We start from the raw sequence: 24,910 nt of genomic DNA on the forward strand, positions 1-24,910 counted from the left end.
TCCGACAAGTGGGTGCTGCAACTCGTCCAAAGGGTTTACTCCCTCCCCTTCGTTTCATTCCTTTTGTGGCCATGGCAGAGGCACCCCTGCCCGTTCGTTCAGCCAAAAGCCTGCACAGAACCAAACTCAGTGCGCCTGTGGGCGTGGAGGCCACCTAGGCGATCTGAGGGCAGGCTTGAGGGTCAGTTCACCTTCGCCCCGCGACGTCCACCTCAAAACCTTCCTAGTCTGAGCTTCAGGTCGCACACCACGCCGGTGGGTGGCAGGATTCAACATAACCTTCCCCACTGGCATTCTGTCACTTCTGACAAGTGGGTGCAGCAACTCGTCCGGAGGGGTTACTCCCTCCCCTTCGAGTCTACCACCCCAGCCATGCCACCTCAGTTCGATCACATGTCAGGGGATTACTTCTCGCTTCTCCAACAGGAGGTTATGGCCCTCTTGGCCAAGGGGGCCATTGCGTGTTCCTGGGCCAGAAGTAAGACGTGGTTGCTATTCCCACTACTTTCGAGTCCCCAAGAAGGACAAAAGGGGCTTGCTCCCCATCTTGGACCTCAGGAACGTCAATCGCTTCCTCTGGAAGGAGAAGTTCAAGATTTTGACTTTGGCTCAGGTCTTAGCTGCCTCGACCCTGCGGATTGGATGGTAGCGTTGGACTTGCAAGACGCATATTTTCACATTCCCGTCCTGCCAGCCCACCGGCATTACCTGCAGTTCACGGTAGGCCAGGAGCATTTTCAGTTTGCCATGATCCCCTTCTGCCTTACCAGCGCCCCTCGGGTGTTCACAAAAATGATGGCGGTGGTCGCAGCTCACCTGCGCAGGTCAGGGGTGTCAGTCTTCCCCTACCTTGACGACTGGTTGTTGAAGGCAGGCTCGCCCCAGGCAGTCGTCTCCCACCTTCAGACTACGGCTGACCTCCTGCACTTGCTGGGGTTCTCCATCAATGTGCTGAAGTCACACCTGTGTCCCTCTCAGAAGCTCCTCTTCATCGGAGCGGTTCTTGATTCGGCGCAGTTTCGGGTCTATCCTCCCGAACAGCGGGTTCGGGATATTCAGGCTCTGATTCTGATCTTTCAGCCTTTATCCCGAGTCTCGGTCAGGTTGACGCTGCGGCTTCTGGGGCTGATGGCCTCCAGCATCCTTCTGGTGCGTCACGCCGGATGGCCGATGCGGGCTCTGCAGTGGAACCTGAAGTTTCAGTGGGCTCAGCAACAGGGCAACCTGTCCGACCACGTCCCGATCTCAGAGGGCACTGCGAGACAGTTGCAAAGGGTGGCTCACGGACCCCGATTGGGTCAGCGGTAGATCCCCTCTCGCTACCCCAACCGGAGCACGTAGTAGTGACAGATGCATCCCTCCTGGGCTGGGGGGGCCACATGGGAAAGGCGGAGATCAAAGGCCTCTGGTCTCCGGAGGAGTCCCGGATCCAAATCAACCTTCTCGAGCAGCGGTTGATCCGACTTGCACTGAAGGTATTCCTTCCCTCTGTCCGGGCAAGTGTAGTGCAGGTGTTCACAGACAACACCACCGCCATGTGGTACTGCAACAAACAGGGCGGGGTGGGGTCATGCACCCTTTGCCAGGAGGCACTGCGCCTCTGGCAGTGGCTGGAATACCAGGGCGTCACTCTGGTGGTTCAACACCTGGCAGGTTCCCTGAACGCCAGGGCGGACGAACTCAGCAGCCAGTGCATGATGGATCACGAATGGCTGCGTACTCATTTCACCAGGCTAACAGCAGCCACTACTGCCTTTGGATGCGGCGCTCCATTGCAGGACATTTGTCAGGCAGCAACGTGGGCCTTGTAGCACACGTTTACCAGGCATTACTGCCTTGACCGTCAAGTCCGGAGAGTCGGCTTCTTTGGCTTATTACTGCTGGGGTGACTAAACCACCTCTAAGATCACTTCTTGGGGAAAGTGGGCATAAACCTGACCCAGCGTTCCCAGTTTTACCTAAAACAAGAGGGTGAAACCCTTCCTTTGTTCCTTTGGTGTTCACTTCAGGTAGCCCACTTTAGGGGTGTGACTAGCCTAAGAGTGAACATACCTCCTGGATAGCTAATTTTCCCACCTATCCTGGTGCCAAATGGGTCTCAGGGCAGGGGGTGGTATTCCCAAATCTGGGGGGAAGCAGGGGTTGCCTATCAAGGGTGGCACACGCTTTGAAGCCTCTGGCCTTGATGCACAAGTTACTACTTGTGTAACGATATATCTGTAAGAGACATTAGTTAGTGATAGATTCCTTACCTTAGAATATTCCCCAGCGTCAAACTGGATCCAGAAAGTTTTGCTAACAGTACCCCTGCATGTCAGTAGGTGGTGTCATGGGGCTCCGCGTCCGTAGCTGGCGTCCTGTGCGCCGAAAGGAAGTCACAGAGACTACTTAGGCGCCATCCATGCGCACTGACGTCAGTTCTGTGCACAACTTTCCATGCCAGGAACGCAGAGCCATGCAAAAAACCGACTACTGGTGTCACGAAACTAGGGCCCTGAAAGGGATGGCCTTAACCCTAGTAATCAGTTCGCAGAACTGGGAGGATGGGTGGGGCGGTAAGGAATCCATCACAAACTAATGTCTCTTAGAAATATAACGTTACACAAGTAGTAACTTATGCATCTGAAAGAGACACGTTAGTGATAGATTCCTTACCTTAGAATAGTTACCCCAGCAATACCAACCCCCCGGTGGTGGGTCTGCGAACAAGATTACACCAGAAAGTCACGGAGCACAGCACGGCCAAAGAAGCCATCTATCCGGACCTGACCGTCAAGGCAGTAGTGCTTGGTAAACATGTGCAGCGAAGCCCACGCAGCAGCCTGACAATTGTTCTGCAAGGGAACGCGGCGTCCCAGGCAGTAGTGGCTACCGTTGCCCTGGTGGAATGGGCACGCAGCCCCAGAGGAGGCTCTTTCTTAGCCAAGGAGTAACATGCTTTGATGCAGAGAATGACTCACCGGGAGATGGTCTGCTTGTGCACAGCCCGACATTTTTTGGCGCCCACGTATCCAACAAAGAGCTGGTCATCCACCCGGAACTGTGTACGCTGCAGACAGAAAGTAAGCGCCTGTTTTGGGTCCAGACGGTGGAGCCTCTCCTCCTCCCTAGAGGGATGCGGAGGCGGAAAAAAGGTAGGCAAAGTGATAGTCTGCCCGATGTGGAAGGGCGTGACAACCTTTGGCAAGAAAGTAGGACGGGTCCTCAGAACCACCATCTCCGGATGAACAAAGAGGAAAGGAGGTTTAGAAGAGAGAGCCTGGAGCTCACTCACCCTTCTGGCAGAGGAGATGGCTACCAGGAAAGTCGTCTTGAGAGTGAGAAGACGTAAGGGACAGTTATGAAGGGGCTCAAAGGGAGCGCACATCAGAAAGGTCAAGACAAGATTCAAGTCCCACTGAGGCATTATGAAAGGCACGGGTGGAAACGTATGCATAATGCCTTTGAGGAAACGGTTAACAACTGGGGACTTAAAAAGAGAAGGCTGATCTGGAAGCTGTAGAAAGGCAGAGATGGGCAAAAGATAACCCTTGATAGTGCCCGGAGCAGAGTCCTGCTGGGACAAGGAAAGGAGGAACAGAAGAACTTCGGACAGAGGGGCAGAAAGGGGATCCACAGCCTTTGCTGTGCACCATGCCACAAATTTGTTCCACCTGCAGGCATATACTGTTTTAGTGGAGGGACACCTGGCTGCCAAAATAACATCACAAACTTCTGGAGGAAGGTCGAAAGCAGTCAACTGTCGCCGCTCAATCACCAGGCATGGAGGTGGACGCTGGACAGGTTTGGGTGAAGGAAAGTCCCCTGCTGCGACAAAAGATCCTCCCGAAGAGGCAGACGGAGCATGCTGAGTAGCTCGTGTGAGAAGTTGGCCTGATATATAATGTTCACTATTCTAGTGAGCACTTTGTATCAGTCAAAACAACCCTTATTGATGATTGGTTGTAAGTCAACCGTAGAACAGCTATCCTAGTAGCATGGACAAGAGCAGTCTTTGGGCTAGACTCTAGAGGGCGTGTTAAGCCAGCTGTTATACCATCACATATACCCCTTGAACACCAAGAGAAAGGACACCACACAAGTTGTTATGAAAATAAAAGGATATTTATTTAGAACACAACAACCCTGGACTCTTTATGAGGACAGGGCGCTAAGCACAATACAAAGCTCTTAGGAAAATACTCAAATCGCACAATTTACACAAATGCCCGAGGGGCACGAAAAACCATATACTACAAAAGTGGAATGCAAAATTACTAGCAGGTAAGTACTACTCTATTAGACTTTAGGATCGCTAGGACTTGACTACTGAACCTTCAGATTACTAGCAAGAGGCCTAGGGAGATCGGGTGCAGAGTGTGCACTCTCACGCGGGATGCGGGACAAAGTCTATGAATGATAGATTTCGTAAAGTTAGTGTTATCGGACGAATCCGACTAGGTAGAGCTGAAACGAAAAAGGATCTGGACCTTTGGATAGCAAAGCTATGCTGGAGCACCGAAATGCTGAGTTTACCTAGCCCAGGGGCTGCGGATGCATAGGTCTGGAAAGACGTCGGGAATTCTCGTTGCAGTCTATGGAGCCTGAAAGAAGAAGTTGCTGGCAGGCGACCAGTGAAGAGATTCGGAGTGATCCAAGCCTGGATCGAAGATGGAAGACACCTGTAAGCAGAGGGGACCAAGTTCTGAATCACTAGCCAGAGATTAGATGGGCACCAGGATGGCACCGGATGGAGTCACCTCGACCAGGTGAGTGGGCGACGCTGGGCTCTGCAGTCTCACGGACCAGAAGGCGTTGTCGGCGACCAGGATGGAGGTGCGAGCTGTCCCACAAAGGTATCTGCTGTCGACGTCGCTGGAACCAGGATTGGGGCAACAAGTCTTGGCAAATGCAAGCCCATGCGGTGGACTTAAAATGGCGTCTGGAGTGGACCAGGAGGGTCCGGGGTGCTCCTCTGTTGGAGGGGAGCAAGGGCCAGTCTGGAGCAACCAGACCAGCGGTGTTGATGTCGTCGTTCGTCGTCGGGAAGGCCACAAGCCAGCCGGCTAGTAGCCAGACAACGCGGTGAGCAGCAAAGAGCAGAAGGGCCCCACGCAGATCTCGTGGATGCTGGGAGGCTGAACTTCGGTGCTGGAGCTGCTCAGGGTTGGGGCTTCTCACACCCCAAAGAACAAGTTACTTACCTTCGGTAACGATATATCTGTAAGAAACATTAGTTAGTGTTAGATTCCTTACCTTAGAATATCCCCAGGCGTCAGTCTGGATCCGGAAACTTTTGCGTAGCAGTACCCCTGCGCGTCGGTAGGCGTCGTCTGCAGGCGTCCCCTGCGGCTCCGCGTCCGTCGTCGGCGTCGTGCGCCGTGATGACGTCGCAGGAGTATATAGACGACGCCTCCGCGCGCTGACGTCAGTTCTTTGTACACAGCTTTTCCGCGCCAGAACACGCAGAGCCGTGTGAGAACCAACACTGGTGCCATTTTGAAACTAGGGCCCTGAAAGGGATGTCCTTAACCCTAGGTATCAGTTCGCAGAAGGGTGGAGGATGGGTGGGTTCGGTAAGGAATCTAACACTAACTAATGTTTCTTACAGATATATCGTTACCGAAGGTAAGTAACTTGTTCATCTGAAAGAAACACGTTAGTGTTAGATTCCTTACCTTAGAATAGATACCCCAGCAATACCAACCCCGGTGGTGGGTCTGCGAACCAATACATTCCTACACCAGAAAGTCCTGGAGGACAGAACGGCCAAAGAAGCCATCCCTCCGGACTTGACCGTCCAGGCAGTAGTGCCTCTCAAAAGTGTGCAGCGAGACCCACGTAGCCGCCTGGCAAATGTCCTGCAAGGGGACTCCCCGGCCCAGGGCAGTAGTAGCCGCAGTGGACCGAGTGGAATGGGCCCTCAGCCCAACAGGAGGCTCCTTCCGAGCCAAAGAGTAGCACGCTTTGATGCACAGAACGACCCACCGAGAGATGGTCCGTTTATGTACCGCCCGTCCCTTCTTCGCACCCACGTAGCCAACAAACAGTTGGTCATCCACCCGGAACTGGCGTGTGCGATCCACATAAAATGAAAGCGCACGTTTTGGGTCCAGACGATGGAGCCGCTCTTCATCCTTTGAAGGATGCGGAGGCGGGAAGAAGGAGGGGAGGGTGATGGACTGCCCGATGTGAAAAGCAGAAACTACTTTGGGCAGGAAAGAAGGTCTAGTCCTGAGAACCACCTTGTCAGGATGAATGGACAGGAAAGGAGGTTGGACAGAAAGAGCCTGGAGCTCACTCACTCTCCTGGCAGAGGTGATGGCAACCAGGAAAGCCGTCTTCAAAGTCAGGAGACGGAGAGGACAAGAATGAAGGGGCTCAAAGGGAGCACACATCAAAAAGGTTAGAACCAGGTTCAAGTCCCACTGAGGCATCACAAACGGAACAGGTGGATACATGTGTGTGATGCCCTTCAAGAATCTCGTTACAATTGGGGACTTGAACAAAGAAGGCTGATCAGGAAGCCTTAGAAAGGCTGAAAGGGCCGAAAGGTAGCCCTTGATAGTGCCCAGAGCAGAGCCCTGCTGGGCAAGAGAGAGAAGAAACAGAAGAACCTCGGAAAGAGGGGCAGAAAGAGGATCCACAGCCTTTGCTGTGCACCATGCCACAAATCTGTTCCACCAACAGGCGTATACCGACTTTGTGGAGGGACGCCTGGCTGCCAGAATCACATCACAGACTTCAGGAGGCAAGTCAAATGGCCTCAACTGCCGCAGCTCAATCTCCAAGCATGGAGGTGGAGACTGGACAGGTTCGGGTGGAGGACCGTCCCCTGCTGCTGCGACAGAAGGTCCTCCTGAAGGGGCAGGCGGATCGGGGGACCGACTGACATGCTGAGTAGCTCGGGATACCAGTACCTTCGAGCCCAGTCCGGAGCCACAAGGATGACTTGGGCCCGGTCGCGCCTGATCTTCTTCAGCACTCTGGGCAGAAGTGGTATAGGCGGAAAGGCGTATAACAGACCGCAACTCCACTCGCGCCGAAAGGCGTCGCCGTGCGAGTGCCGTCTTGGAAACTCCAACGCGCAGAACTGATGACATTGCGCGTTCTCTTCTGTGGCGAATAGATCTAACCAAGGCTCTCCCCATTGCAGAAAGAGGCCTTGCGCCACGTCCAAGTTCAGACGCCATTCGTGATCCATCGAGCACTGACGGCTGAGTTTGTCCGCCCTGGCGTTCAGAGAACCTGCCAGGTGTTGAACCGTCAAAGTCACGCAATGACGTTCCAGCCACTGCTAGAGGCGCAGAGCCTCCTGGCAAAGGGTCCACGACCCCACCCCGCCCTGTTTGTTGCAGTACCACATGGCGGTGGTGTTGTCTGTGAACACCTGCACTACACTCCCGTTGACAAAGGGGAGGAATGCCTTCAGTGCTAGACGAATCGCCCGCAGCTCCAACAGGTTGATATGGAGCCGGGACTCCGCCGGAGACCAGATGCCTCTGATCTCTGCCTCCCCCAAGTGGCCACCCCAGCCCTGGAGGGACGCGTCCGTCACGACAACGTGCTCCGGTTGGGGAAGGGAGAGGGATCTGCCTCAGACCCAATCGCGGTCCGTAAGCCACCACTGCAGTTGTCTCGCAGTGCCCTCCGAGATCAAGACGTGGTCGGACAAGTTGCCCTGATGCTGGGCCCACTGAAACTTCAGGTCCCACTGCAGAGCCCGCATCCGCCACCGGGCGTGATGCACCAGAAGGATGCAGGAAGCCATCAGCCCCAGCAGCCACAGCGTCAACCTGACCGAGACCCGGGACAGCGGGTGAAAGATGGGAATCAAAGCCTGTATATCCCGGACCCGCCGTTCCGGAGGATAAACTCGAAACTGCGCCGAGTCCAGAACCGCTCCGATGAAAAGGAGCTTTTGAGAGGGACACAGGTGTGATTTCGGCACATTGATGGAGAACCCCAGGCCGTGCAAGAGGTCTGCCGTCATCTGAAGGTGATGAAAGACTGTCTGGTGCGAGCCCGCCTTCAACAACCAGTCGTCTAGGTAGGGGAAGACTGAAACCCCTAACCTGCGCAGATGGGCTGCGACCACCGCCATCACCTTTGTGAACACCCGTGGGGCGCTGGTAAGGCCGAAGGGGAGCACGATAAACTGAAAGTGCTCCTGGCCTACCGTGAACCGCAGGTAACGCCGGTGGGCCGGCAGGACGGGGATGTGAAAATACGCATCCTGCAAGTCTAACGCTACCATCCAGTCTTGCGGGTCGAGAGCAGCCAAGACCTGAGCTAATGTCAACATCTTGAACTTCTCCTTCCGGAGGAAGCCGTTCACGTTCCGTAGATCCAAGATAGGACGTAGGCCCCCTTTGTCCTTCTTGGGCACCAGAAAGTAGTGGGAATAGCAACCACGCCCTACTTCTGGCCCAGGAACGCGCTCGATGGCCCCCTTGGCCAAGAGGGCCGTAACTTCCTCCTGCAGAAGCGTCAAGTGGTCCCCCGACACACGGTGGTTCTGTGGTGGCATGGCTGGAGGAGTGGTCTCGAAGGGGAGGGAGTAGCCCCTTCGGACGAGTTGCAGCACCCACCTGTCCGATGTGATTGTGCGCCAGCGGGCGTGGTGATGGCGAACCCTGCCACCCACTGGCGTCACATGGGCCTGAAAGCACGGACTAGGAGGATTTGGAGGCAGATGCTGCGGGGGGAGTTGTGGCCTGACCCCGCCGTTGACCACGACCGCCTCCACGGCGGTTTCCACAGCCGCCACCGCGTTGGAAAGATTGTTGCGGCGCATGGCTGGCAGCACGTGTGGGGACGCCCCTTCCTTGGCCACGAAAGGAGCAAAACGAACCCGTTTGCTGGCGCTGGGTCGAGAGACCCAAGGACTTGGCCGTGACCCTGGAGTCCTTGAAGCGTTCCAGCGCGTGGTCCGCCTTGTCACCAAACAGGCGACAGCCATCGAACGGCATGTCCATCAAGGCATTCTGGACATCTGCCGAAAAGTTGGCGGATCCCAGCCAGGCGTGGCGACGAATCGCCACCGTCGTGGACATCGCTCTGCCTAGCGAGCCGGTCGTATCAAGACCACACCGTATGGAATATTTCGCTGCATCTCGGCCCTCAGCCACAGCCTTGCCGAGTTTTGCCCGCACCTCCATGGGGCATTCTGGCAGCAGTTCCGCGACCGTATCCCACACCGAGTGGGTGTAGTGGCCCAAGAGGCAAGCGGTGTTGCAAGACCACAGTCCCAAACTCAGGGACGAGAAGACCTTCTTGCCATACTGGTCATACCTCTTAGATTCCCGGTCGGGCGGGGCCGACGGGAATGCGGTCTGGGAGGTTGAGGCCTGGATCACCAGGCTCTCAGGGGTGGGATGGGTGGACAGGAACTTGGGGTCGTCCGGACAAGGACGGTGGCATCTGGCCACGTTCCGATCAACAGGCGAACCTGAAGAGGGCCTGGACCACGTGCCCAACAGAACATCTGACAAGGCTTCGTTAAACGGCAGCAGTGGCTCCTGTGGGCATGACTGCGGTTTGAAGACCTCAGTGAGGATGTTAGGCCTCACGGCCGAGACGGGGAGCTCAAGGTGTAAGGCCTTGGCAGCCCTCATCAACACCACTGAATAAGCAGCTCCCTCCTCCAATGACACGGAAGGAGGAGAGACAAAACCAGGGTTAGGAGAGTCGTCCAGACCACTGGCATCCCCCAAATCACCTGTCCAGTCCGGGTCATACTGGCACTCACGTGACAGAGGGTCCTCAGACCCCTCCCAACCTTCCCCGTACTCTTCATCATCTCCATATTCGTAGTCAATGATGTAGACCGGCTCCTCGGGGTTCACAGGCCCCATCGGCGTCGAGCCCGGCGTCGAGCGACGTCGGTTCGACTCCGCGTCCGGATTCGGGGAGGGTATGGGGACGGCGCCGCCCGGAGCCGGTGCCGGAGCCCCAGTGCCGGCCGGAGCCGGCGCAGGAGAACCGGCCCCGCGCGGGGGCGGCGTCGGGGGTAACCCCGATGGATTCGGCGCCGGAGCGGCCGGCAGACCACTCGGCGTCGACCCCGAAGGCCCTTGCGGCGCCGGGGTCGGAGCCGTCGGCGGCACCGGGGCCGGAGCACCCGATGGCGTCGAGGCAGGGACACCCGAACCGCCAGGGCCCCCAGACGGTAGCACTGGGCCCGAAGGCGCCGTAGGCCCCGTCGGAGAAGTGAGCGCCCTCATGGCCATGAGGAACGTCTCAATCTCCTCAGGCGTCGCACCTTGCCCAGGGACCGGAGGGTATGGAGCAGGCCGCGCCGGCGACTCTCGCGGAGCCGCAGGGTTGGGGTCACCCGAACCCCCGGCTGCGTCGTGCGAGCGTCGGGGGAAGTCGGGGGTACGATGACGACGCCCCGACTTCTTGTGTTTCTTACCTGAAGAGCCCGACGAATGGTGACGACTTCCGGAGCGTCCGGCGTGGCTCCGCGACCGCTCCCTCGAACGCTCCCTGGACCTCCGGCCGGACCGGGACCGCTCCCGACGCGGGACCGACACCCGGAGCTCGAGTAGCTTGCGGGACCGCTCCCGCCTAGCCTTATTAGTCAGAGCCCGGCAATCGACGCAGGCGTCCACATCGTGGTCGGGGCCCAGGCACCGGAGGCAGAGTCGGTGATGGTCCGTGACCGACATCGTGCGGTCACAACCGTCACAATTCTTGAAACCGGGCATCCTACCAGGCACCAAAAAGATATAGCAAGTTGACAAAACTTGGTTCAAAGACCGGAGTACTGCTCTTCGGATCTGCGCTTACTGGCGCGGAAAAAAGAAGAACTGACGTCAGCGCGCGGAGGCGGCGTCTATATACTCCAGCGACGTCATCACGGCGCACGACGCCGACGACGGACGCGGAGCCGCAGGGGACGCCTGCAGACGACGCCTACCGACGCGCAGGGGTACTGCTACGCAAAAGTTTCCGGATCCAGACTGACGCCTGGGGATATTCTAAGGTAAGGAATTTAACACTAACGTGTTTCTTTCAGATGCACTCACTCGAGGATCCCTCGGCGGTCGTGCTGGGCAAGCGTTGTGCAGTCCTGAAGATGGCCGGTCCCTCGAGGTCTCGTCACACCCACGAATCTCAGCTGGGCTGATGATGCAGGTTGAGGTCAGAGGTGCCAGGGAAGCCGGTTCTCGTCGAGCTGGGCAGTCTTGATCCGGAGGAAAGACTTACAGCAGACCGCGATGCTTGGATGGTGCCTGCGGGTGCAGGGTGGCTACTCCTTAGCCACAAGGGAGAGTCTTCTGAAAGGTTCAAGAGTTCTTTCGTGGAAAGTCGTCAAGATTCGGAATTATCTAATTTGGAAGGGGTCCCCGCTCCCACCTTTATACTAAGGAAAGGGGCTGGTACGGGACTAGGTCCTGCCCAAGGGTGGGACCAGGAAGGGGGGTGGTTACACCCCTCTCCCATGCCGGACTTTCCCCAGCTCAGGGGCTGGTGTGCCCCTGGAACTGGTTCTAGCCGGCAGATGCATAGTGAGCACCGGGGTGCCACTTGCAGTCACCTTCCTCTAAAGCCCTGCCTGCCCAGGATACACAAAACCCTGTCTGGGATGGTGCTAGCACCGCCCCTGACAGGAAACCCTTTGTCCAAGCCTCCCTCGCTGGAAGGACTCCCAGCAGCAGGAGCTCAGACTTGTGTCTGTGGTGGCAGCATCCATTTTGTGATGCTGAGGATTGAGTTAACTTTAACCGAGGTTCACAGTTACATACATGTCTTGTCCCTCTAGAAGGGTGGAATGCTAACCCCGTCACCAGAATTGGCGAGGGGTTAGTATTCCAATTCGTATGACACCTTACTCGACATGTTTTGATAAAGCGATACCAGAGTTAGCATATAACCGCGGGGATTATAATGCACTTAAGAGTATATGGTATGTGTTATCATGGAACAGCTATTAGGACTTGGTTCCGCAAGCTGCAAACGGGCTCAGCTCATGCCAGAGCACCATCTCACACGATTCCAAGCACTCTGCCTTCAGGATTGTCAAGGCCTGCCATAGGAGTGACTGATAGGAATACGGGTGTCCATTTTAGGGTTAGATATAGGTATACTATCTCTAAAGCAAAGGGTGATTACACCACCTTGCCCCAGCTGTCGTGCAGCCAGTTGTCAGATTTAGATGGCCAGCCAGGGGTGGCATAATACATGCTGCAGCCCCTGGTAGGCCCGGGATACACCTATGCCCTGAGTTACAGGGTCTGATAAGGTGGCCCAGTACCAATTGGTAAATGCACCCAAGGTACACGTGTCAATTTAGTGAGAGAACAGCAAGGCTGTGGGTCTGATTAGCAGGCCCACAGCCAGAGAAGTCGTAAACCAGTGAAGCAAAAATCAAAAATCTGGGGTGATCATAGGATTGCAGACCCTACTCTCCTACAGCTCGGGATACCAGTATCTTCGTGCCCAATCTGGAGCCACAAGAATGACTTGGGCTTGGATGCGCCTGATCTTCTTCAGTACTCTGGGCAGAAGTGGTATAGGCGTATTACAGACGGCAACTCCACTCGTGACGAAAGGCGGCGCTGAGCGAGTGCCGCCATGGAAATTCCAACGCGCAGAACTGATGACATTGTGTGTTCTCTTCGGTGGCGAATAGATCTAACCAAGGCTCTCCCCACTGCTGAAAGAGACCTTGCGCCACGTCAGAGTTCAGACGCCATTCGTGATCCATCAAGCACCGGCGGCTGAGTTCATCCCCCCTGGCATTCAGAGAACCTGTCAGGTGTTGCACCACCAAGGTAATGCCTTGATGTTCCAGCCATGTCCAGAGGCGCAGAGCCTCCTGACATAGGGTCCAGGACCCCACTCCGCCCTGTTTATTGCAATACCACATAGCGGTGGTGTTGTCCGTGAATACCTGCTCCACACTTCCCTGGACAGAGGGAAGGAATGCTTTCAGTGTAAGTCGGATCGCTCGAGGCTCCAAAAGGTTGATATGGAGCCGGGACTCTGCCGGAGACCAGAGGCCTCTGATCTCCGCCTCTCCCAAGTGGCCTCCCCAACCCAGGAGGGACGCATCCGTCACCACTGTGTGCTCCAGTTGGGAAAGGAAGAGGGACCTGCCACTGGCCCAATCTCGATTCGTGAGCCACCATTGCAATTGTTGAGCAGTGGCCTCCGAGATCTGGACATGATCGGACAGGTTGCCCTGATGTTGCGCCCACTGGAACTTCAGGTCCCACTGCAGAGCCTGCATATGCCATCTGGCATGTGTCCCCAACAGGATGCAGGAGGCCATCAGGCCCAGAAGCAGGAGGGTCAACCTGACTGAAACCCGGGAAAGAGGCCGAAAGATCGGAAGATCGGAATCATAGCCTGAATATCCCGGAATCGCTGCTCGGGAAGATAAACCCGAAACAGCGTCAAATCCAGAACTGCTTCGATGAAGGAGAGCTCCTGAGAGGGAGACCCCCAGCAGATGCAGGAGGTCGGCGTAGTCTGAAGGTGGCAGATGACTGTTTGGGGCGAGCCTGCCTTCATCAACCAGTCATCATGGTAGGGGAAGACTGACACCCCTGACCTGCACAGGTAAGTTGCGACCACCACCCTCATTTTCGTGAACACCCGAGGGCTGCTGGTAAGGCCAAAGGGGAGCACAGCAAACTGAAAATGCTCCTGGCCTACCGTGATCCGTAGGTAACGCTGGTGGGCTGGCAGGATGGGTATGTGAAAATAAGTATCCTGCAAGTCCAATGCTACCATCCAGTCTTCAGGGTCGAGGGCAGCCAGGACCTGAGCCAGAGTCAGCATTTTGAATTTCTCCTTATGGAGGAAGCGATTGACGTCCCGGAGGTCCAAGATGGGGCGTAGATCCCCCTTGTCCTTCTTGGGGACCAGAAAGTAATGGGAATAACAACCACTCTCTACTTCCTGCCCGGGAACGCACTCAATGGCCCTTTTGGCCAAGAGGGCTGACACTTTCTGTTGGAGAAGAAGCAAATGATCCCCCGACATGCGGTGGCACCAAGGTGGCATGGCCGGAGGGAAGGACTGAATGGGAAGGGAATAACCCTTGCAGATTATTTGCAGCAGCCACTTGTCCGATGTGATTTCGCGCCAGTGGGGGAGGTGGTGGCGGATCCTGCCACCCACTGGCGTGGGGTGCTCCACAAAACTCGGAAGGTTTGGAGGAAGGAGCAGTGGGGGTGGAGGTGGATTGACCCGCGCGCTGATTCCCTGACCCACCCCTGCAGAAGCTGCAACCACGGCCGCGCTGAGGCTGGTTCTGCACAAGCTTCTTGGAGGAACGTGCCTGGGTGCCTCTGCCCTGGCCAAGAAAGGAACAAAAACCAGGAGTGGCCGGGTTCTTAGCAGAAAGACCCAAGGACTTGGCTGTGGCCCGCAAGTCCTTAAAAAGCTCCAGAGCACTGTAGGCCTTATCGCCAAACAAGCGGGTAATGTCAAAGGGCATATCTGTGAGCGAGCTCTGGACATCAGGCAAGAACCCAGTCGAACGTAACCAGGCGTGGAGTAGCAACGCCACTGTTGTAGACATCGCCCTGCCCAATGAGTCTGCGGTGTCCAAACTGTGAGAAGTTGGCCTGGTATATGATGTCCACTAATCTAGTGGGCACCTTGCAACAGTCCAAACGACCCTTATTGATGGTAGGTTATAAAGTCAACCTCATAGAAAGCTATCCTAGTGGTAGCTGTGGAGAGCAGCCTTCAGGCTAAGACTTGGAGACAAGTTAAGCAAGTTGTTTTACCAATTATATTCTCTTGAATGATCAAAAGAAAGCACACCACACAAGGTATATATCAAATATATATGTATTTATTCTAAACACAACCCCTTTGCACTCTTTATGAGGTCAGAGGTAAAAGTACAATACAAGGAACTTAATTAGCATACGATAAGTTGCACAGACTACGTTATGCCCTAGGGGCCTCAAAAACCATATACTAAAATATTCGTGTAAGAACCATGTGATAGTTAGAAAGTAGGCCTAGGGGCTGTGGAATCGCTGGGCTGCCTAGAACCAGCAAAGGTTAGGATGTAGGAGGCCCACGGGAGACACGTGCAGTGTCTAAACACAGCCGCGGGTTACCATTGACTTTCTATGGAGAACAAACAAGTTACAAAGTTATAGTTTAAGGGTACTTCTAGGTGAACTAAGGATGGAACCCTTTTAGACTAGGACACTTCGAGAGTCAAGACCCACGGGAGCACCGGAGTACTTGTGTTACCTCACCCAGGGTAGCCGGGTGCATAGGTGCCTTTTGGTGTCTGGTTTCGTCGTCGATTCCAATGAAGAGCTGCGAAAGAGAGCTGCAGGAGACCAGAGGAAAAGTATCCAGCTGGATCCAAGCATGGTTCAGAGATGTGAAGAACCTGAAAGCAGAGGAGACAGAGTTTGGGTCACTAGCCAGTGACCAGGATGGCGATAGGAAAATGCCCACCGATGTTAGGTGATATCAGGTGAGAAGGTGAAGCTTGTCTCTTCAGCCCCGAGGACCAGGAGGCGTCGACGACTACCAGGAGCTGGATTCGAGCTGTCCCACGAAGGATCTAGTTGACTGCGGTGTCGGTATCCGGATTGGACCCAACAAGCCGTGGCAAACGCAACCCATGTAGGATGTCGAGATGGGCTTCGGTGCAGACCAGCAAGGTCTGTGGGACTCCCCATTTTGAGAGGAGTTGGAGCAAGCCTGGAGACCCCAGGAAAGCAAGTAAATCAAGGATTGGTCTTCTTGGGGGCTTACTAGCCAACGGACTAGGAACCGCGAAGACGCGTCAAGCTAAAATGCACAAAGTGGGCACGGGACACTCGTGGAGTGTGGGCCTCTGAGCTTCGGTGCAAAAGGTGCTCGGGCTGGGGCTTCAAACACCCCAATGCACAACTTCGGGATACCTCGGGAAGTAGGTGCAGGTTGCAAAATGCAGAATGTCCAGGATTTCCGGTCCCACGTCTCTAGTGTCTGCTACAGGTCTCAGCTTTGCTGGAAGCTTGGGTCAGCGTCAGAGATGCCTGGAAGTATGTGTCCTGTATCGCAGATTCTTCGGGATCCGGCGGGAGCCTCGAAAATGCAGACCGGCAAAGATGCAATTGGTGCCTGTTTGAACAGGGTGGTCACTCCTTGACCACAAGGGAGATTTCTTCCATCTCCCAGTCGATATGGAATGTCGAAGGCCCAAGATATATGTCGCAGAGTTTCGTCCAGGGTAATCTAAAGTCTTAGGGACTAGGGGTTGGACTAACTCCAAGGTCCCTCCTATGGGTGGACCTTGGGAGGTGGTGGTTACACCCCTTCCCCTTTGTCCAGGTTCGCACCAGAGCTGGGGCTGAGTCCACCAGCAACCGGTTTTAACTGGGGAATGCATGGCGCTCCTTGTGTGCCCCAGGCAGTGTCTGAAAAGCATTCACTGAATGAAACCCACCCTTCCCCAATACACTAAAGCCTGTCTGGGGAGGTGCTAGCACCTTCCCTGGACAGAAAAACTATTGTCCAGGCCTCCCCTGCCGGAGTTTCGTACAGCAGCAGGAGGGCAGACTCGTGTCTGTTGCAGCAGCATCCTTTTTGTCATGCTGGGGATCTGCTTAACTTTAACCGGGTTTAAGCAGCAACTACATGTCTTCTCCCTAGAAGGGTGGAATGCTACCCCCACTGCCAAAATTGGCAGTATTCCAAAGGGTTTGACAGCTTACAGAACATGTTTTGATAAAGCAAAACCAAAGTTAGCATTAACCGGTAGGATTATAATGCACTTAACTGTATATGGTATGGCTATATCATAGAACAGCTATAAGGAGATGGTTCCGAAAACTGCAGAGGGGCTCAGCTCATGCTAGGGCACCCTCTCACACAAAACCAAGCACTCTGCCTCAAGGATTGTCAAGGCCTGCCATAGGAGTGACTTATAGTTTACTATGTGTCTATATATAAGGTAGATACAGATATACTATATCTAAGTAAGGTGTGATTACACCACCTTACCCAGGCTGGCAGGCTGTGGTGTCAGTTTGGAAGGCTAACCAGGGGTGACACAATACATGCTGCAGCCCCTGGTAGGCCTAGGGTGCCCATATGCCCTGGGTACCTAAGGTACCATATACAGGGGCTCACAAGGGTGACCCAGTAACCAATCTGATATGTACCTAAAGTCAGACTTCCACCTTCCTACACAAACTACACCGAATGGGAAACTTAGCCGCATCCTTTCCATCAGCAATCGCCTGAGAAAGTACAGCCTGGACTGCCTCAGAACACTGAGGCAACACCTGAGCAACGGTATCCCACACTGCGTGAGGGTAGCGGCCCAACAAGTAGGAGGTGTTCTGCGACCGCAGCCTTAAGCTGGCCGAAAAGAACAACCGTATTGTGAAGTGAAGAAGCTCTGAGGCAGGGTGAGTACAAACTCACCCTGCCGGCGAGGGGGGACTTTGCTGCCAACTTACCTGGAGGGACGCTCCTGCCACGGGGATTACCGCTGGGTTCCTGACGCTGGACGTTTCCCTCGCCGCCGTTGCTCACCACCTAGCACGGCCGCCGTGGGGGGAAACTACAGCTCCCAGCGAGCTCTGCTCATAGCACCGCCCACTTCCTGGTCAGTCGCTCCCGGAGGCGCTTAAACGGAGTGAGCTCCCATAGAGGAGCGGGGGACTTTGCTGCCAACTTACCTGGAGGGACGCTCCTGCCACGGGGATTACCGCTGGGTTCCTGACGCTGGATGTTTCCCTCGCCGCCGTTGCTCACCACCTAGCACGGCCGCCGTGGGGGGAAACTACAGCTCCCAGCGAGCTCTGCTCATAGCACCGCCCACTTCCTGGTCAGTCGCGCCCGGAGGCGCTTAAACGGAGTGAGCTCCCATAGAGGAGCGGGGGACTTTGCTGCCAACTTACCTGGAGGGACGCTCCTGCCACGGGGATTACCGCTGGGTTCCTGACGCTGGATGTTTCCCTCGCCGCCGTTGCTCACCACCTAGCACGGCCACCGTGGGGGGAAACTACAGCTCCCAGCGAGCTCTGCTCATAGCACCGCCCACTTCCTGGTCAGTCGCGCCCGGAGGCGCTTAAACGGAGTGAGCTCCCATAGAGGAGCGGGGGACTTTGCTGCCAACTTACCTGGAGGGACGCTCCTGCCACGGGGATTACCGCTGGGTTCCTGACGCTGGATGTTTCCCTCGCCGCCGTTGCACACCACCTAGCACGGCCGCCGTGGGGGGAAACTACAGCTCCCAGCGAGCTCTGCTCATAGCACCGCCCACTTCCTGGTCAGTCGCGCCCGGAGGCGCTTAAACGGAGTGAGCTCCCATAGAGGAGCGGGGGACTTTGCTGCCAACTTACCTGGAGGGACGCTCCTGCCACGGGGATTACTGCTGGGTTCCTGACGCTGGATGTTTCCCTCGCCGCCGTTGCTCACCACCTAGCACGGCCGCCGTGGGGGGAAACTACAGCTCCCAGCGAGCTCTGCTCATAGCACCGCCCACTTCCTGGTCAGTCGCGCCCGGAGGCGCTTAAACGGAGTGAGCTTCCTCCGCATCGCACAAGGAGGACGGGACGGGCCACCTCTCTTGGCACCATCACTGGATAAGGTACAGTCAAGCTCCATTCTTTCTATCCCTATCGCTTTGAACTGTCTACACTTGTCACCAGGATTCCAGGATTCTGTTACCCAACTACAATGTCCATCTGGGAAGAGCTGAATGCCCTCTGTGGCACAAACTATATCCCGGATGTTCTATCCCCCCCCATAGTGGCTCGAGACACTGTTCAAGCAATCTGCTCCCCCCGGGCATCCCCCGTTACAACCCTCACTCCATCTATTAACTGCAGCCCCTCTGTACCTGGCCCTAATACAGCCTCATTACTATTGGATAAGGCTGAGACTCGATCCCCCCTACAATCGACCCTTCTGGCCCAAATCGAGCGTCTGCTACATACTGCTCTTTCTCCACTGGTAGCTAAAATTAATGACTTGGGGGATAGACTGTGCAGGATTGAAAAAACGGTAGCACGGTCATACCCACTAACCGGAAACACTGTTACTCCCACACGCTCTACCCCCACCAACACCCAGAAAAGGCCTAGGGACAATGCGCTCAGAATATTGCAAACCTGTGACTCCCCTGTTATACCACCCAATCAAAGTGGTCGCAATAATACCCGTAATCTTGATCATGCCCCACAAAGAGCTCCTGTGATCGCACTAGATAGAAGACATCGCATTGACTTACCCCCCGTAGCAGCCCCATTTGTCACCATTCTCTCTGGGGTTCCCGCACTCAGACCAGGAAAACGTGAACTGCACCAGGACCTATTGAACAAAGCCATCTTTTGGCTCAAAAACAATAGACCATTACCTTCTGCGCTAGACGGTGGGATACTGAGCGTCAGAAGGGTGGGATGGCTTGGTCATCTGCCCAAAAATGTTCCGGGGGACTTGATTCTGGTTAGGTTTAAAGACAGGAACATTGCCCTCTACTTGCGATCTATCCAACCAAAACTTGGAGATGGCTCCATCTGTATCTGGGACCTGCATGACTTTTACCCTGGTCCCCGAGCACCGAATTGCAGCGACAGCGGGTGAAAAAGGGGGACTCTGTGTATTTTGGGTTTTATTTATTTGGAACCGCTGATATGCTGGACTGTTTTAGTTGGGTCTTAATTCATTCTTCTTTTAACTAGGTAATGTTATGTTGAGTTATTTTTTGCGTGTATGTATTTCTTTGTGTTGCTTTTATGGTCAAACGCCGAATAAAGCTTATTTGATGATGATGAGTACAAACGTCTTTATTCCGTCATCCACTCTCCATAACTGACAGGCTTACCAACATTCTAGAGGGAACTCTGGAGGAACGTTCCAAGGGGGAGGAGGGGGGAAAGGAATGTTCCAAGGGAAGGGAAAAAGGAAGATTACAACAAACCGCTTACCAAACTGATCAATTTTCTTGAAGTCCTTAAGCGGCCGGGCCCTGAGAAAGGCACTCTGCGACGTCGAGGTCTGTATGACCAGACTCTCAGGCGTGGGATGGGTCGTCAGAAAGGCAGGGTTGCCAGGCGTCGGGCGGTGGCATCTGGCAACGTTTTTATCAACTGGAGCCTCCGTGGCTGGCGGTGACCAAGTGCCCAAGAGGACATCGGTAAGGGCGTCATTGAAGGGAAGCAACAGCTCCAACGAAGTAGATGCCGTTTGGAGCACCTCGGTGAGGAGGTTGGTTTTGAGGGCCACTGTGGGGAGGTCGAGGTTGAGGGCCTCAGCAGCCCTACGGAGCACCATCGTGTGGGAAGCGCACTCCTCCATCTTAGGTGGGGGAGAGGCAAACCCCGGGTCAGAAGAGACATTGAGGTCGTCGGCGTCATCCAGGTCGTCCACCCAATCCTGCTTGGAGTCACACTGCCGGGCAAGGAGGTCTTCGGATCCTTCCCAGTCCTCCTCCGCCAACAGCACCGGAGAGGCAGGTAGCGGCGGCAGGGCCGGAGAAGGGACAAAAGCCGCCGAGAACGGCGCCGGCCGGGCCCGGACTGGCGCAGCCTCCCAATGCGGATCCCAGATCGGAACAAAATAGTCCTGGAACCGGGGCAAGGGTGGAAGGAATGGCACCCAATGCGGCACCGAGGGTGGAGCCGGGGCCAGAGCCGGCAACGCTGCACCTCGTGGCGCCGGGGCCAGAGCCAACGGCGTAGGATCCTGGGGCGCCGGGGCTGGATCCGCTGGCGGAACCACCGGGCCGTCAGGATCTGGACACGGGGCCGGAAGGCACGCCGGCGGAGACAGAGACCTAAAAAGGCGGTCCATGGCAGCAGAAACTCTTGCACCTGTTTGGGAGTCGCTGACGGACCCGGGTAGGGCGGGTAGACAGTGGGTCTCCCAGGCTCCAAAGGAGCCGCAGGGGCGAGCCCCTGTTCCCCCTTGTCCGCCTCCGAGGAGCGACGGAGGGACAGAGAGCGAACAGGCTTCTTCTACTTCTTTTTATGGCGTCGCTTACCAGAATCCAAAGGTGAAGACTTGGAGCCCGAGGATGTCTATGTCCCCCTCCCCCAGGAGGTGGGCATGATAGAGGGTGTAGACACCCTAAGTAAGGGGCCCATTGACCCCTACCTGTCACTCCCTTAAAACTTCTTTAAATCTAGTATTCAGGTGGCCTCCGCAGACCCTGAATTTCAGTTCTTTAAGACCCAAGACGAGTCAGACACTTCAGCGCCACACGGAACCACTGACATGACTTCAGCCCTACCGGCCTGTCTGCAGCACTCAGTGATCCTGCACCAAAAGACTCCTCGTCCTGCAGCCCAGCGACCTCCAGAACCTAGGGAAGATTGCCTGCCTTCGATAAAGATAAAGATTACCTGGGAACAGCATACCTGTTCACAAAGCAACCATCTCCAAAGTAGACTTTGTGACCTGAAGTACTGCAAAGTCTGTTCCCCGTTCTACCTCTGCACCAGTGCCTCCGGCCCGAGTCCAAGTGGCCCACCGGTTCCAGCAAGGTTCCTCAGCAACTCCAGAGTCCGAATCCACCATTCGTTGACCTCTCCTGGACTCTTCGACGTTGCCTGCAGCCTCTGCATGGAGACCTCCCCTCAACCGCGGCTTGATCCAGTAAGCTGTTTCCGACAATAAATGGCACCTGCACCCGCCTAACCTGGGCCTTGGTGTAGAAGACAAAAGGTGTCCTTAAATCCCCGAGCAGCGCAACTTACCTCTGCAGCTGTTGGTTTCCTTTGATCTTGACTCCTGGCCTGAGCCTGCCCTTGTTCGATTTGGCTGTTCTCCATTGCCTTGAATTGGGCACCCGCTGTTGTGTTGGCACCCTGCACCCAGCTGCCCTTGTGCTGATGGTGGTGTACTGTTGGTGCTGCTTTGGGCCCCATCCAGTGCTTGCTTAAACACCAGGAGACTTGCTCCCCAAGCCGCTGCTTCTTACTTGTAAGCAACCTCGGTCAGATAGCCCCAACCCCATTGATTTGTATTGAGCGACCAACCTCATACTTGCTCACTGCACCCGGCCTCAGGTGGTGTACTGAGAGTGCTGAACTGAACTTTGCCCAATACTGACCTTAACTTTCGAAGACTGATCTTGTAAGTCGATGGTATCCTTATGTATGCTGAAGGTTTTCTTCCTCCCATAGGTTAACACTGCAAAGTCTGAAAATTGCACTAAGCATCCACTGTTAAACTGAAAAGAATTTTAACTAAAAAATGTATTTACCTATGAGGAAGATCTTTGGTTCAGCAAAATAAATATAACCAAGTATAATTTTTATAAATTGGTCTCGGATTTAGTCATTGAGTGTGTGTCGTTTATTGGCACTGTATATACAACAAATGCCTAACACTACACTCTGATGAGCCCAACAGCTTGCCCACATTATCTCAAAAGAGAGCATTAGTATTATCTTCTTTAGCCTCAGCAAAGACTCTGGAGATCAACTGGACTCTCTGCACAACATACCTCTTTTTGTTATAGTATATAGAGAGCAAGCTTCCCACACCAACGTATTTTGGTCTTACACGTTCCACTATTTTTACACATCAATTTTTGATGGTCAAATACAATTTGCTCCACGTTACCCTTTATTCACTTTCAGCAAATTATTGCAGGAGAGAAGACTTTGACCTACTATAAAAATTCTTCTACATTTGTGTCCACAAGTAATTCACTTCAGACATTTATCTTAAATATTACAGGCATTTCAAAATAAAAATAAGAAAGTGGTATACCTCCAGTAATTCTGATGAAACATCAAACTTGAACTCCTTGATACCTTCATCCTCCATATCCACTCTTTTATAAAACAGCATGTATGCACTGTGTGTCTAGGAAATACAAAATAAGTTCTCATGTTTGACTTGCAGTATTAAAGGCACAGGGCAGTAAAAAAAGCAGACACACACACACACAGGTATGGTCTTAACACAAGAAATAAAGATACCTTTTCAAAAGAAAAGTCCATAAATTTGTCAGTGACAGAATCGTAGGTCTTTGTCTGAAAAAGAAGAATTAAGTTAGTATTTCTGGATACTTCAACATAGTGGCTCTTATCATTTTGGATCCTCTTGATCCCCTCACAATCAATAGTGTAATCTGAGGAGCCTCATTGAATCCTTATTGTAATCTGAGGACCCCTACTGGGTCATTATTGAAAATTATTGAACCCAGCCTACACAATTTTGATTATTTGAACCACAAAACGATACACAAAAATAATAATTTTAAAGGGAAAGTTTGAGCTTTTCTAAGTTCAACTGAGGCCAGCCTTGATCCATACTTCTATTCTGTTTGATTAACTTGCACTGCTCCCAGGAACCAGTCTGAGGATACCAACTTTACTATTAGCCTCCAATTTCAAATTCCTTCATATTTACCCAATGTTCTAAAATGTTCAACATTACATTTAGCCTCTTTATTTATATGCACATTGTAAGGAACTGCCTCTTTTTGTACGTTCACCCCCCCAACTTTTTCAACTGATGCGGCTGGTTATCCGACTCTGAGAGTGCACTGAGGCCTGCTAAGCAGACCTCAGTGCCAGTGCCCTGAACCTAAAGTGTATGTTGAATTGGTTGTACCCAATTGGAAATGGTTAACTTACCTGTAAGTCAATAGTAAATGTTACTCTGTTACCCATGGCATGTACGTTAGAGGGGTAACCCAGAGCTTGCATCAATGATTGTGACATCCTGGAGGTCAACCAAGTAAAACAAGCCCCCCAGACCGCCACTGCAGACTGGTAGAGCAGTTGTATACTGATTGCCCGACTTCGCCGCTTCCCCTGACATGCGTGTAAGTCACCCCTCTTGCAGGCTTACCGAACGACACAGACGGGACATATGCTTTACATGTCCTGACAGTAAGACACGCAAAAGTACTATTTTACTGTGGAAACACTTGGTTCCCCAATTGGGAGTGCAGGGTTACACACTGACCCCTCAGCTGTGCTAACTTCTGAACGGTGCGATCAAAGTGGGCACTCCAAGGTATCAAACAACTTGTTTCATTAAGCCGACTTGTCACTCAAGCTGAAATAAATGTAACTTGTTGCAGTATGCAGCTTTAGCAAAGCTGCAACTTTGTCGTCTTTAAAACTCCTGTGAATCCTGGGCAAACATGGGGCCTGCTCCACGAGACCGCTTTCTGGCCTCCTGGAGAGACATGCTACCAACTCAGAAGGAGAACAATGAGGGATTGGAGGCCAGCGAGGTGCCACCTCCCTCTTGTAGGGAGCCACTTGGGTGCTTTGGTGTTAGACCCAAAAAATAGACTTTAAAGGTGCAGATGTGTAGCACCAGGGGAGAGGTCTGCCAATTGTTGAGGAAAAGAGTCTGGCACGAGAAGCAGAGAGAGGAAACCAGTGGCCAAACCAGTTTTCCAAGGGGCATGTAGCCCTGAGGTAGTCACACCCAGTGGGTTGGCTACTAAGGTCTGTTCACCCGGAGAGGAGTCTTGCAATGTTGGGAGTGGACAGAATGGTGCATCCAGGGATAACCAGATGCCACAATCCACAGGAAGTGGCCTACAGGTGGGAGGGAACCTGGTAGCCCATTGGCTACCACCCACATCCGGCACTGGGGGCACTTTCCAAGCATAAAGAGGGCACTCCTGGCACCCAGACCATAGATCATGACCGACTCGGAGGTAGGACCAAATAGGGAACAAAGAAGGACTGGCCTGCTGCACGGAAGGATTAGCAAAAAGAGGCTGCACCGACGAGGTGTGCACATGGTGGCTAACAAAGAGAATGGACAGAGCCTTAAGTGTCCTACTCAGAGAGAAGTCGTTTTCAGAGTCCAGTAAAGCCAAGAGAACTCCAAGGGCCTACTGACTGGTCTCCTGTTTGCAGCACAAAGACACAAAAGTTGAAGAAGCCTGCTGGGCAAAGTTGGCAGCTTAAGTCTTCAAGCCTCTACCACTGCTGTTGTGTAGCACAGAGGACCAAGACCCGAC

The 24,910-nt window shown here is 54.0% G+C and overlaps 1 protein-coding gene across 2 annotated transcripts in view; it reads right to left on the reverse strand.

The window, feature by feature from the left end:
* USP34 (ubiquitin specific peptidase 34) overlaps positions 1 to 24,910 on the reverse strand; it is a 2,709,276-nt gene that overhangs the window by 813,666 nt on the left and 1,870,700 nt on the right. For both annotated transcript variants that reach the window (XM_086927486.1, XM_086927485.1), the window contains exons 51-52: positions 22,899 to 22,952; positions 22,687 to 22,782 (exon numbers count right to left, since the gene is read on the reverse strand). In XM_086927486.1, coding sequence (XP_086783612.1) covers positions 22,687 to 22,782; positions 22,899 to 22,952 — 150 coding nt within the window. The remainder of the gene's footprint in view (positions 1 to 22,686; positions 22,783 to 22,898; positions 22,953 to 24,910) is intronic.

This window comes from Lissotriton vulgaris, chromosome 6 (genome assembly GCF_964263255.1).
Source record: "Lissotriton vulgaris chromosome 6, aLisVul1.2, whole genome shotgun sequence".
NCBI classification, from domain to species: Eukaryota; Metazoa; Chordata; class Amphibia; order Caudata; family Salamandridae; genus Lissotriton; species Lissotriton vulgaris.